Source organism: Symphalangus syndactylus, chromosome 9 (assembly GCF_028878055.3).
Source record: "Symphalangus syndactylus isolate Jambi chromosome 9, NHGRI_mSymSyn1-v2.1_pri, whole genome shotgun sequence".
Taxonomy (NCBI): Eukaryota; Metazoa; Chordata; class Mammalia; order Primates; family Hylobatidae; genus Symphalangus; species Symphalangus syndactylus.
Window position 1 is genome coordinate 31,042,061 of NC_072431.2, and position 14,297 is coordinate 31,056,357.

General features: G+C 48.6%; 1 protein-coding gene across 10 annotated transcripts in view; it reads left to right on the top strand.

Annotated features, from left to right (window-relative positions):
- ACIN1 (apoptotic chromatin condensation inducer 1) overlaps positions 1–14,297 on the top strand; it is a 37,110-nt gene that overhangs the window by 21,774 nt on the left and 1,039 nt on the right. For 2 of the 10 annotated variants that reach the window (XM_055291793.1, XM_063609413.1), the window contains 10 exons: positions 4,264–4,405; positions 7,875–7,917; positions 9,416–9,549; positions 9,683–9,799; positions 10,327–10,468; positions 10,824–10,969; positions 11,373–11,480; positions 11,622–11,729; positions 12,275–12,599; positions 12,713–12,813. In XM_055291793.1, coding sequence (XP_055147768.1) covers positions 4,264–4,405; positions 7,875–7,917; positions 9,416–9,549; positions 9,683–9,799; positions 10,327–10,468; positions 10,824–10,969; positions 11,373–11,480; positions 11,622–11,729; positions 12,275–12,599; positions 12,713–12,813 — 1,366 coding nt within the window. Of the gene's footprint in view, positions 1–392; positions 2,477–2,717; positions 2,780–4,263; positions 4,406–7,874; positions 7,918–9,415; positions 9,550–9,646; positions 9,800–10,326; positions 10,469–10,823; positions 10,970–11,372; positions 11,481–11,621; positions 11,730–12,274; positions 12,600–12,712; positions 12,814–14,297 lie in introns of those variants that run through there. The other 8 variants (XM_055291792.1, XM_063609412.1, XM_063609414.1 and 5 more) reach the window with 5 other exon arrangements.

Consider the following 14,297-nt stretch of genomic DNA (forward strand, 5'->3'; position numbering starts at 1 on the left):
TTGCAGTGAGCTGAGATTGTGCCACTGCACTCCAGCCTGGGCGACAGAGTGAGACTCCGTCTCAAAAAAAAAAAAAAAAAAGGAATTTTCGATAACAAAATCTCTCAAAATAAGCCACTTCTGGAGAGGCATATTAGCAGCTGAGAGTATTTTAGGACAGTGGATAAATGGAGCATTTTATTTGAGGATGGCTGAAGGTAACATTTTCTGTGGTGTAACATTCTTTATGGGGATTCTATTAAAAAAAGTTTTTCTTTTTTTTGAGATGGAATTTTGCTCTTGTTGCCCAGGCTGGAGTGCAATGGCACGATCTCGGCTCACCACAACCCCTGCATCCTGGGTTCAAGCGATTCTCCTGCCTCAGCCTCCCGAGTAGCTGGGATTACAGGCATGCGCCGCCACGCCCAGCCAATTTTGTGTTTTTAGTAGAGACAGGGTTTCTCCATGTTGGTCAGGCTGGTGATCCGCCCACCTCAGCCTCCCAAAGTGCTGGGATTACAGGCGTGAGCCACCATGCCCAGCCAAAAAAATTTTTTTTCAATAAGAAAACTTTTAGGTTAGCAAGCATTTAGTAAGTGTCCACTTGGTACCCACAATGACACCCTAATTCAGAAATAGGGAACATTACTTTGTGTTAGACCCAGGGCTAGGGGCCTAGAGATACAATCCCTACCCTTGAGGAATTATGCAGGGTAGAGACGGGGGGCAGGTAAAGTAGCAGTTATTATACAGAGTGATAAGGGCATTGCTGAAAACCTGTCATGCCAATCACTGAATGGCTTTGCCTCAGAGAACAAGCAGTCTACTCTTTTGAGGAAACTCAAACCCCCAGAGGTGGCATCAGCTGAGATAATGGCCTATTAAGTGTGCATGTATTTTACATGTGTCTGTACCTTCACTTGGGGCATCCTCCAAGCCAGACTCTTAAGAGCTAACACTTACTACACTGTTCTATGAAATAGGTATTGTCACTACGCCCACTTTGCAGATTACAAAACAGATATACAGAACCAGGAACTTGCCTGCTATCACACAACTTTTAACAGAGTGGGGCTAGCCGGTCTGACTCCAAAGTCTTCACTCTTACCCCGAGCAAACAGGGACCACTATGTGAAAGGAAACATTTAAAGTAATGTATAAATATGGCCACTTTAGCATGCAGTTGGCATTGTAAGTGTAAGATTTTAAGCAGCGGGGAGAAAATTTCATTCCTAGCTAAAAGCTCAAATGTTACACGAGACACTGAGCTTTGGTTCTCAGAAGTCTATCTTAGTGTAAACTTCTGCTGCCACTAGGATACAAAAGGAACATCTCTGCAGTCAACAAATAAGCATTTTGAGTATCTACTGAGCACTTTTTGAATTATTAGCATCTGTTTCCCACTTTGGTCTAGTGAGGATTCTCATGATTAATATTTTCTGCTTAGTTCCCAGCTTTCTGCCCAGCTGATCTCCCCCGCCCCATATAGCAGCACTCTCACTTCACTGTCTTATCTACTTCAGATCCTCACCTTGGAGCCCTTGCTTCAAGAAGTGGCCTTCAAGCTTCAGCCACCCAAGGTCCCCTTGCCCTGTTTATCCTTTTCTTTTTCTCGCCCCAGTGGACCCTGGGGCAGGGTGACCTTATTAAAGACTCTATAAAACAAAGTTGTCTGTCATCTCTTCAGAGACACCAACCCTGCCCCCCTTCTACTGGTAATTGAAAAAAGAACTCTCCCTGCTATCCACTTCCCTCTACCATCCCTGGGAAAAGGACATGCTGGAGTAGTAACACGTGGTCATTGCCGGGGTGAGCCGCCAGTTACTGTAGTGATTGGATAGTGACAATTCCCATCCCACCTCCCTACCTGCAGCATCTGACTGGTTGGTCTAGTTTCAGTGTTCCATGCCTAGATTACTGGATAGAGTATGGTAGGCACATAAAATATTGCTCATGCCCCACCCGCTATCCAGCTTTCATTACCATCCTTCTTTAATCACTTTTCAACTTTGGCTTTATCATTCTTATTTAATCCTTTTTCACTCCCACCTCTACTGTTTGCCTGCCTTCTATTCTCTAGAATCTTCCAATCAAGCAGCTGTAACTTTACATGTCCTCCACCCAGCCCCCTCCCCTGCCCCCTGGGAAGACCAGGAGGGAGCACTCCAGCCCTGGGGGGTTAAGCCTCTGTAGCTGCTGTAACCTGAGAAAAGAAGGCCAGGCCTCTGGAGCCAGCAGTCAGCTCCCTGTGGCCTGCCAAAGGATAAGAACCTTGCTCACTCAGCTCCCTCCCTCTTTTCTTTCCCCTCCCCTGCTGCAGCAAGGCCCTCCCCCATCCGCACACACAGGCTGCTGGGTAAGTGGCAAGATGGCTCCCCTGCATGTCTCCGGCTGATCGCTGCCGCTCCGCCAATACAATAGAGCCAGCCACTACCAGCAGCCTGGCCCTCTTCCTCCTTCTCCAGAGAGACCAATCCAGCCGAACTCGGGGTTTGCCGTGAGGACTTAACGCTTATCTCTTAAAAGCCAGATCTGTTTTAGCCTCCCCGCACCACCACCACCTCCCCTTCCATTTACCATTTTTTGGATCCCCGGTTGCTACATCTCAATTTTCTCTCTCTGGATCGGGTGGCTGGGGAGGAGGTGGTGGGATCTTGGGACAAGGAAGGTGTGTTTTTTTTTTCTTTATTTTTTTTAGGATTTTTTTTGTTTGGTTTTTGTTATTTCTTCCATTCCAGAAAGGGATAAACAGCACTTCCAGGGGGAGAAAAAAAATCATGTTATCAGAAAGCAAAGAAGGGTGAGAGCTTCACATTTCCATGTATGCCTTTTCCCTACCGCTCTAGCTCCCTTCATCTTCCTTCTCTTCCTCATGGCTTTCACTCCGCCTTTCGTTTTGGTTTTCAGTCATTCTGCTTTCCCCCTTTGTCCTTCCTGCCCAGTTTCTAATTGGCCCCACTTGCCCTTTCTGTATGGGAAATAGATATTTTTTTTGTATAAGCCTTTTCTCGATGTAAGCAGCTCAATCTCGTGTTTCTGTGGGGGCCTGTTAGCTGGGGGCACAGTTCCGATTTTCCCCTCCCCCTAACCCCCTAGTGCATCCCTCCTTGACTGCTCTAGGGAGGTTCTTCTGACCTCTGAGTGTCAGTTAGCCTGTTGGGAATTCTGACTTTTCTGGTGGTGGTTATCGGCCTGGGAGGCTTGGTTTCCCCTCTCCTGAGCCGTAGGCCTCTGATCATCTTGATTTGATTTTTTTTGCTTGGTGTTTGGGTGGTAGAGGGGGTGAGATTTGAGATAGAAGTTGGGGATGAAAACAGAAAACAAAGGTGGAAAGATAGTTTATCTGAAGTGAATCTCTGGGATTCTTTGCCTGAAATGGGAGCTAACTTGTGAGATTAAGAGTGGGAGAGTGGGTTTGGTGTTCGTGGGGGAAGCTGCCTGTGTGGGGGAGGGTGTGTCCTGACTAGGAGGCCTGCTGTCTTTATCTCTTGGAAGTTGGAATGAGGGAGTGGGAGAAACTGGGTGAAAGCCGAATGTAGGAACAGTTTCTACACCTCTGAGCAGGTAAAAGTGGCCCTAATCTTCTCTGAGCTCTCATATTCAATTCACCAGTTTTAATTTTTCCTTTTGAATGAGAGAGGGTCCTTGAAGCTTGAACCTTCACTAGGCCTGCTTCTTCCCTGCAGCTCCCACCCCCACCCCCACCCCCACCATTTTCTCCATGCTGGCGTCTCCAGATCCTGAGGATCAGCAGGCCTTTACTTATTAAGCAGTTGATTAAACACAGGTCAGGCTTTTTTGCCAAAGCTGTGGCCATTCTTTCTTGTCTTTTTAAGGGAATCAGGCTTCCCTTCGTTTCTCATGCAATTTTGCCATATAAAGGTGCCTTTGGCCAGGGAGACGGAGGCCACAGGGTTGTGGGCAAATGACAGTCACTTTTGTGGGACTATTTTCAGAGGAGGGTTTTTCTCCTTTCATCTAAGAGTACTCTGGTGAGTTATTACCTGAGAATAGTTGGAGTCCTAACCCCACAAATGACAACTTTAACTCATCTGGGCAATGGGTGGATGTGGTTCCTGTGATCCATGCTCTTTCCCCAAGGAAAATCTATTTCCCACTTTTCCCACTGGGACAAGGTCTCTAACCTTGATCAAAAAAGCAGCCCTCCTAATCCCACCCAAGTGATGAGGCAGGAGGGTTTCCTGACCCAGTAACTAACATCTTGCTCTCTCTTCCCCTTGGTTCTTTTCTGCCCCCCCCCCCACCACTCCCCCCTCCTGTCAGTGAGGAGAAGGAGGAAGTGACCATGGACACAAGTGAAAACAGACCTGAAAATGATGTTCCAGAACCTCCTATGCCTATTGCAGACCAAGTCAGCAATGATGACCGCCCGGAGGGCAGTGTTGAAGATGAGGAGAAGAAAGAGGTAAACATCCAAGCCACCTGTTGGGGCGGATGGGCAGGAATGGACCTAGGGGAAAGAGTAGACCACTCTAGTGATCCCTCTTACACAGTGGGTTAACTTTAAGGAGGGATGAGGCAGGGACTTGGATCAGAATAGGGCCAAGGGAGAATTCGCTGGTTTAGCAAGGGAGACCCCTTGTGATGGGGACAGGGCTCATTCATTTTCCTTTCCTTGTTGGGGAAGTAGTGCCCAGACTCTAGACGTTTGTAACTAACTGGAAAGTCTGATAATGGCCCTTTACCTAAGATTTATGTTCAGCTTTTCCTGCTGTCTTCCCAAGCTTCTCCTGGTGGTAACTCCTTTAGCTTTCCCTCCTTTTTAAAAGCCTGATGGAGCCCAACGCCATCTAGTGGACATTGGTGGTTCTCACCAGACCAGCCATGCTGAGAAATTTTTGTTCCTCCTCTGCCCCCCAGTGGTCTCACTGCAGAGATGTAGCTACTTAGAAGCCAGCACTTGTGATCCAGAAGGCCCCTCCTCAGTTACCTGTGACCCCTCTACCTCCTTTTTTGGCATATGTTATCTTGTGTCCTGCACCCAATTCAGGGGGCTTCCCCCATCAGAGCCAGCGAAGTCTTCTTGGCTCTTAAAGTAATTGAGAAAGAATGAGCTGGGTTTAGGAGAGGGGTAACAAGGTGGGAGGGACTGTTGTGTGTGTAGCCTTTTTCTGGTGTGTGTTGCGGGGGTGGGGGCCGGTGAAAGTGATTTGATGTGCAGAATATTATTTATTACAAGGTCCTTCTTCCCCGTAAAACTTTGTCCAAGTACCTCATGTACGGTAATCCGCCCGTAAAATATAACCCTGCCCAACTGGCCAATCGCTGATGCCGCCTCTTCCTCTGGACCCACCCGCTGCTACTGAGCTGCCCAATCAGAGCCAAGTCTGCTATCCAGGTGTCTTGGCCAGAGGGGGGCATGTATATGGGCTCCTGTGATGGGCCCCCTTTTGCCTCCCTGTCTTGCTTACATCAGGGGGCCAAGAAGAACACTGTTCTGGAGAGACTTGTATTGAGCAAGCAAAAAACATTTGGAAAGGGGTGGACTTGCATCATCTCCCTATTTGGGACACCCCAAGAAGAGCTTGTGCCAGTGCTGGGGCGCCTGCCCACATGCCCTTGCCCTTTTGAGGACTGTGGGTTGCCTTGTTTGCTACAGACTGTTGGGATCCCCATCTAGGGCACCAAGACCTCCTAAAGTTTGTGATCGCAGTGCCATGCTGTAAAACACTGAGTGGGACCCTCTACTTAAGCTGTGACGACTAGGAACCATGCAGAGGAGTCTAGGGTCTGAGCCCCCGGGGATTTAATGCTGATGACAGCCCAGCCCATGTGTCACCACTTGCTCATCAGATGGACTTTCCTTTGGTCCCTGTTGTCCATGGTGAAGGGCAGCATGTTGGTTGCTCCAACTTCTCCTCCATCCCTGGAGGCAGGGACTGATTTCATCCACCTGACTGGAACCACTGTCTCAGCTGGAGTCCCTGAGGAGATGCCAGCCACAACTCTCCGAAGAGAAGTATTCTGACCTTGCTGCTGAATGTGTGCCAGGTCCTGGGGATATTCACCTACTACCCCCAGGCTACCTTCATCAGAGGCTCCATGATCCCACTCGGTGAGAGGACCCCCTCCCCAGTTACAGGGAGAGGAGAAAGGGACTCTGGAGTCATCACCTGGATTCCAAGTATTGGGTGGTGTTATTGCTGCAGCTTGCCACTGGTGGACATAGGGTCCTGCCTGCCTCTCACGATAAAAGGCAAGGATCATTCCTGCTACTTACAGGCCATCTCATCAGGGACTGCAAGATGATGTCCCTACAGGGCCAGGACTGATGTCTCTGCCCCTTCCCCCCTCTATCCCTCGCTGAGCCTGGCCACCGCCAGTGAACTGTCTTGACATCATGGAAACTGGGCAGCGTCCCCCCACACGTTTCCCTCCCGCCCCCCCTGCGCCCCTGGGAGGACTCTGGCAGTGCCGTGCTGACTACCACGCCGTGCGCCCACCTTTTTTGCCAACCCAACCCCCCACCAATTGCACAGCGCCTAGCAGGGAGGGCTCATTCTGATTGGACCGGCGGTTGACTAGATACAGTACACAGTGAGGTGCGATTGGCTGAACTGAAGATCCCAGGTGTGAGATGGTACCTGGAACATTTGTCATATTCCTAGTTTATTTTCTTCTTTATTTTCTTCTTCTTTTTTTTAATATTTTATTTTATTTTTTTCTATATCTTTATTTTTTCTGATTTCTTTTATTTATTTATTTGGTTCATGTTTTTCCTGTTTTAATTAAGACCTTTTTTTTTGTTTTGTTTTCCTCACTAACTTACCCATCGAGAGCGGCCCAGCTAGGGGTCAGGCTGGCCCTTAACAGAGACCAAGGAGACTTGGTTAGACGACACAAACGGGGCTGCGGGCGGGGGTGGATGGGAAAGGGATTTCTTCACGAGGTTTCTGCCCTACCCTTTAGAAGAGTGGTAGAGTGGTCTTAGTTTTTCCAGAAATAAGCACCTACATTTAAAAATACTCTATTCCCTTTTTCTCTCTTGCTTTTTTTCTCCCCCGCTCTCTCCATAGTCTTTCGTCGTTCACCCACTGAGTGTTTGGGGTAGAAACTTGTCCCAAAGATATCTTCTGGTCTTTGGCAGAGCCCCTAAGGCTGGAGCCTTGGTTGGAGAGGAAACAGACTCTGCTGGCGCTCCCTGCAGTGGCTGGAAAGTCTAAGGATCTCCTTGGGGACGATCTGCCCTTCATAAAAACCTTCCTTTACCAAAGACACCTCTGAGTTCTTTTTGCTAGCACTTGGCTCAAGAGCCTCATCTCCAGTGGGTCTGTGCTGCCCTTTTCCACAGCGTGGTGGGGGTCTGGGCAGTCTTGACATGACAGTCCGCTGTCCAGGCATCTCAAAGCCGTTGTCAGTGGGCATCAGTCTGGCCATTGAAGAAAGGAGGGTTACCTTGTTGAAGTTGCCATCCAAAGTTGGTTTTCCTTGTTTCCTCGAGTTAGCAAGGAAGGACCCGGGAGAACTAGATGACCCAGTTTGGGGCACAGTTTGTTTGGCTTGGTGTCCTCTCGACTCAGACAGTGAAAGAGAGGGCATGACCAACATCTTTAAGGGGCTGAGAGGCTACGGAACTCCTCTTCCAGCTTATTTCTGGTTAAGCTAATACACAGGTGTGATACGGAGTAGATGACTTTCCCTGCTCTGATGTTTAGTTTTATTTTTTTCTCTAACTTGCATTGATTCTGCTTCGTTTTTGCCGTTTGCCGCTTCTGTTTTGGTCTCTGTCTGTCTCTGTGTCTCTCTCTGTCTCTCTCTCACTCTCTCTGTGTCTTTGGAGGCTAAGCTAAGACTGCCCCATCTAACCTCCTTCCCCCCTCTCTGTGGGGTGTCTCTCTTTCTCTTTTTTTTTTCCCTTTTTCTTCTTTATACAGAGCTCGCTGCCCAAATCATTCAAGAGGAAGATCTCCGTTGTCTGTAAGTCTAGCCCCAAATCCCTGATAAAAGTCAGGAATACCATAAAAACCAGCATTCATTGAGAACCAGAATTTCATTCTCAATGGCATTCTTGGGTTGCTCCCTCCTGCCCCACCCCTTGTGCCTAGCAAATCTGAATCCTTTCCTAATGTAGGGTTTCATTTTGAAATTCAAAACTTGAGACAATCCCCAACATATTTCTCCAGTCACATTTTAATGAGATACAGTGTGACGGGTCTGAGACCATGTCCCATTTAGCCTTAGAGGCATTTATTGTTTCAGATACCTGAATACTCAGTAAGGAATGAGTTTCAGGGACTCCTATGTGATGCTTAGCAGTTTATGAATTATTCTGGGTATTTTTTTGTTGTTTTTTTGAGATGGAGTCTCCCTCTGTAGTACCCTATGCTGGAGTGCAGTGGTGCGATCTTGGCTCACTGCAGCCTCAGCCTCCTGAGTAGCTGGGATTAGAGGCATGCGCCACCATGCCCAGCTAATTTTTGTATTTTTAGTAGAGATGGGGTTTCACCATGTTGGCCAGGCTGGTCTTGAACTCCTGACCTTGTGATCCACCTGCCTTGGCCTCCCAAAGTGTTGGGATTACAGGCATGAGCCATCGTGCCTGACCTTGTTTCTGCGTTATTCTAAGAGCACCCAAGGAAATGAAAGTGCCCCACACCTCAAACAGTAACAATTTTAACATTTTCCCCAATGAGGAACTCTAGATTACAAAAGTATAATAGATGTTTATAACTTAAATATCAATCTGTAGTGTGAAAATTAAAGGAAGACCAGATCCCATCATGATCTTAGTTCTGCTTAGATGTTAGTATCACATAGTGTTCTTGTTTCTTCTGCATTTACATGTCCTTCTCAGTTTTTCTTCCACACTACTGAAGATATTACTGTCTACGATTAAAAGTTTAAACGGCTCATCAAACTAGCTACCCCTCCCTTACTGCTTTTATATCAGTAGTTTCTATCAGGAAGGGACCTCAGCCCTTTTAGTGTTCAGTCTGAAGCCATGGTTTCCCCAGTTCCCAAATATGATTTTCTTTTCTTTTTCTTTTTCTTTTTTTTTTTTTTTTTTTGAGACCGAGTCTCGCTCTGTCGCCAGGCTGGAGTGCAGTCAGTGGCACGATCTCAGCTCACTGCAGCCTCCGCCTCCCAGGTTCCAGCAATTCTCCTGCCTCAGCACCCTGAGTAGGTGGGATTACAGGCGTGCACCACAACGCCTGGCTAATTTTTGTACTTTTAGTAGAGATGGGGTTTCACCATGTTGGTCAGGCTGGTGTCAAACTCCTGACCTCGTGATCCACCCGCCTCGGCCTCCCAAAGTGTTGGGATTACAGGCGTGAGCCACCACACCCAGCCTCCAAATATGATTTAAGTTAACCTTTTACCAAAACTCCAGCCAGAGGTAACCTGTAGGTATTATGGTTTGAACTAGCAGAGGTCCTGAGCCCATCTAACTGTTGGGTCTATTTCTTGGGGACAGCAGCTACCAAGGGGGTGCCAGCTGGAAACAGTGACACAGAGGGGGGCCAGCCTGGTCGGAAACGACGCTGGGGAGCCAGCACAGCCACCACACAGAAGAAACCTTCCATCAGTATCACCACTGAATCACTAAAGGTGAGGTGGGAGGAGCCAGGGAAGGGAGGATGAGACCTGTTAAGGTGGGAGTAGACATGGGCCCAGTGTAACGGGGTGGGGGGTATCTGTGTCCCAGAGCCTCATCCCCGACATCAAACCCCTGGCGGGGCAGGAGGCTGTTGTGGATCTTCATGCTGATGACTCTCGCATCTCTGAGGATGAGACAGAGCGTAATGGCGATGATGGGACCCATGACAAGGGGCTGAAAATATGCCGGACAGTCACTCAGGTAAGGCTTCTGCACCCCCATGTCAGGGGAAAGGTGGGAGCAGTAGATGCAGAGCAGCTAGCTGAGGAACTGAGATAAAGTATTTGGAGGGAACTTCCCTGTCTGTGCAGAGGGTTGGGTTGATTGACACTTTCAGGGGTCAGACTACCAAATCCAGCTGGCTACCTGTTACAAATAAAGTTTTATTGGAACACAACCTCACGAGTTCATTCACATTTGTCTGTGGCTGTTTATTCAATACAACATCACCGGAGTTGAGTAGTTGCAACAAACTATGTGGCCTGCAAAACCTGAAGTACTGCTTTGCTCTACAGAAAAAAATTACCAACTCCTGCCTTAGTTTTCCTCAAGGCAGAGTTGAGGCACTAACAATCCCAGGATCTGGTAGAGGTGAGCTGATAACAAAATACCCCTAGCGGAAGGAACATGCTAGGTTGACTGCTACTCTCACCAGGGAACCAGAGGCTGAAAAGAATATGCCAGTTTGGTGTTTAACAGACCTGCTGTGTTCTCTGACACCTTGATAGGTAGTACCTGCAGAGGGTCAGGAGAATGGGCAGAGGGAAGAAGAGGAAGAAGAGAAGGAACCTGAAGCAGAACCTCCTGTACCTCCCCAGGTGTCAGTAGAGGTGGCCTTGCCCCCACCTGCAGAGCATGAAGTAAAGAAAGGTGAGTGACATATTGTGAGAGAAATGTAATGCGACTCCCTGAATTCTCAGTACCTCATTCGGATCGCTGAAAGCTTTTAGTTTCCTGCCTTTCATTACATTTTTTTCGTATATCATATCTTTCTCCTGCATATTAAGTAAGCTACTTGAGGGCGAGATTTGACTGTTTTTAATCTTTGAATCTCCATGATGAGGTTAGCCTAGCACAGTACTTTGCAGATTATAGGTGCTCTGCACGTTTAGATTAAGGAGTGGCTGCTTGATATGATAGAAAGGGAACCGTGAGAGTTACATTGAAGGTGAAAAGAGCCAGTATTGCTTTCTACCAAAAGCTGTTCTTGTGGTCTTCTTGATAGTGACTTTAGGAGATACCTTAACTCGACGTTCCATTAGCCAGCAGAAGTCCGGAGTTTCCATTACAATTGATGACCCAGTCCGAACTGCCCAGGTGCCCTCCCCACCCCGGGGCAAGATTAGCAACATTGTCCATATCTCCAATTTGGTAAGTCATTGTTTCTCACCATCCCAGCTTGCTTAGTGGTTAAGTTTGAGCTTTAGGCTTATGCTTCGTAGTTTCCACTCATAGTTGAACTGGTCTACCAATAGATTAAGTTACTCACTGATCTTGAGTGAGTTACTTAACCTATTTACCTATCTAAAAATGTGGGGGAAAAGCTGTCGCCCTGCAGGGTTGTTTTGAGGACTTGCAGAAGGCCTCACATACAACGTCTCAATTAGTGCTGGGAAGCACCACCACTCCTCTCACATTCTTACTGCAAGGTTCCTAAACTCTGCCCTCACCCAAACCTTGAAACTATACTCCTGTGACAGCAGCTCGGGAAATCTAAAGATTGGGTGGTGGTTTTGCTTTCTTCAAGACCCTGAAAGTCTATTTTCATTGGCAGGTCCGTCCTTTCACTTTAGGCCAGCTAAAGGAGTTGTTGGGGCGCACAGGAACCTTGGTGGAAGAGGCCTTCTGGATTGACAAGATCAAATCTCATTGCTTTGTAACGGTGAGGGGAAGAAGCTGATTCTATAGGTCATGGCATGTATTTCCTTTTGTGACCAGTGTGGGCAGGTTTAAGGGTGTTGCAGCCAAGTGGGAAAGGTTGCAGACACATTGTGACCCTCCATCTTCTCCCTTCCTCCACCAGTACTCAACAGTAGAGGAAGCTGTTGCCACCCGCACAGCTCTGCATGGGGTCAAATGGCCCCAGTCCAATCCCAAATTCCTTTGTGCTGACTATGCCGAGCAAGATGAGGTAAGAAACCTAGGAAGAGGAGGGGCAGGGGAAGCCATTCTGCTAGATTTCAGCTGAGATCCTTGCCAGACCTGCAGTCTGAGATTCTTTTCTCTTCTTCCCTGGCTTTGGTTCCTTTAATTGTACCATGGGGCTTCAGAGTGGTACCTGGGCTCCTTTTTTTTTTTTTTTTTTTTTTTTTTTTTTTTTATTTGAGACGGAATCTCGCTCTGTCACCCAGGCTGGAGTGCAGTGGTGCGATCTCAGCTCGCTGTAAGCTCCGCCGCCAGGGTTCACGCCATTCTCCTGCCTCAGCCTCCCAAATAGCTGGGACTACAGGCGTCTGCCACCACGCCTGGCTAATTTTTTTGTATTTTCAGTAGAGACGAGGTTTCACCGTGTCAGCCAGGATGGTCTCCATCTCTTGACCTCGTGATCCGCCCGCCTCGGCCTCCCAAAGTGCTGGGGTTACAGGCATGAGCCACCGTGCCCGGCCATCCTGGGCTCCTTGAGTGGGAGTGATATGGCCTCTATCCTAACTGTCCTTGTCCCTCTTCTCCCCACAGCTGGATTATCACCGAGGCCTCTTGGTGGACCGTCCCTCTGAAACTAAGACAGAGGAGCAGGGGATACCACGGCCCCTGCACCCCCCACCCCCACCCCCAGTCCAGCCACCACAGCACCCCAGGGCAGAGCAGCGGGAGCAGGAACGAGCAGTGCGGGAACAGTGGGCAGAACGGGAACGGGAAATGGAGCGGCGGGAGCGGACTCGATCAGAGCGTGAATGGGATCGGGACAAAGTTCGAGAAGGGCCCCGTTCCCGATCAAGGTCCCGTGACCGCCGCCGCAAGGAACGTGCGAAGTCTAAAGAAAAGAAGAGTGAGAAGAAAGGTAGGTACTTAGCTATGGGTTACGCATACCCACTAGTAGGTGGGAAAGGGACCCAGATGGGATGGGAGAGAGGGTCAGATGCATCAAATCTGGTTCACTTTTTTCCACCTCAGAGAAAGCCCAGGAGGAACCACCTGCCAAGCTGTTGGATGACCTTTTCCGAAAGACCAAGGCAGCTCCCTGCATCTATTGGCTCCCACTGACTGACAGCCAGGTGAGTGCTCTTCTTCGTGCCCTGCTCCCTAGTGGCACCGAGGCTTGAGGTCTGGGTGAGGGGAGATTACCCTGCGAGAGTGAGTCGGCCCAAGTACTTCCTAGCTTTAGGCTAAAGGGGAAAAAACAGCATCACAAAAAGGCAGTTTTCAGTTAATTGGTATAACATGAAGAAACCAGACCCAGGAGGGTAAAGATGGACACACAGACAGCAGCTGAAGTTTGTGGATGTCTGGGAAGCTGGCTGTGCCGACCAAACTTAGAACTTGATTTTAGGCTGTGCGTGGTGGCTCACACCTGTAATGCCAGCACTTTGGGAGGCCGAGTCGGGTGGATCACCTCAGGTCAGGAGTTGCAGACCAGTCTGGCCAACATGGAAACCCTGTCTGTACTAAAAATAACAAAAATTAGCCGGGTGCAGTGGCAGGCGCCTGTAATCCCAGCTACTTGGGAGGCTGAGGAGGAGAATTTCTTGAACCCAGGAGGCAGAGGTTGCAGTGAGCAGAGACTGTGCCATTGCATTCCAGCCTGGGCAACAAGAACAAAACTCAGACAATTGTCTCAGACAATTAAAAAAAAAAAAACACTTGATTTTATTTAGCTGAGAAATCGTGTTTTATAAATTAATTTCCCTGCTTTTTAAGAGTTTTTGCATTTTTAATTTAGTTTCTTAGTAATGGGCCTTTTGGGAATTTTAGGCTTACGCTACTCAAAAAAGAGATTTGTTCATATCTATGCTGACGGTAGGGAGCTAGAGAAATACCAAGGGCCAGGCATGGATGGTGCCAGTACCTGTCAATGTGTGTAAAAGTTGAAACTTGGTGGCCAGGCATGGTGGCTCATGCCTGTAATCCTAGCACTTTGGGAGGCTGAGGTGGGCGGATCATCTAAGGTCAGGAGTTTGATACCAGCCTGGCCAACATGGTGAAACTCCGTCTCTACTAAAAATACAAAACTTAGTGGGGCATGGTGGCAGACACCTGTAATCTCAGCTACTAGGGAGGCTGAGGCAGAAGAATCACTTGAATCTGGGAGTCGAAGGCCGCAGGAGCCAAGATAGCACTACTGCACTCCAGCCTGGGTGACAGAGTGAGACTCTGTCTCAAAAAAAAAAAAAAAAAAACAAAACAAAAGGCTGGCTGGGCGCGGTGGCTCACGCCTGTAATCCCAGCACTTTGGGAGCCCTTGGCGGGCGGATCACGAGGTCAGGAGATCGAGACCATCCTGGCTAACACGGTGAAACCCCGTCTCTACTAAAAATACAAAAAAATCAGCTGGGTGTGGTGGTGGGCCCCTGTGGTCCCAGCTGCTGGGGAGGCTGAGGCAGGAGAATGGTGTGAACCCAGGAGGCGGAGCTAGCAGCGAGCCGAGATCACGCCACTGCACTCCAGCCTGGGCGACAGAGCAAGACTCCGTCTGGAAAAAAAAAAAAAAAGCTGAAACTTGGAGGGAGAGAGGTGCTCTAAGAAAGACAGGATGCAGTTG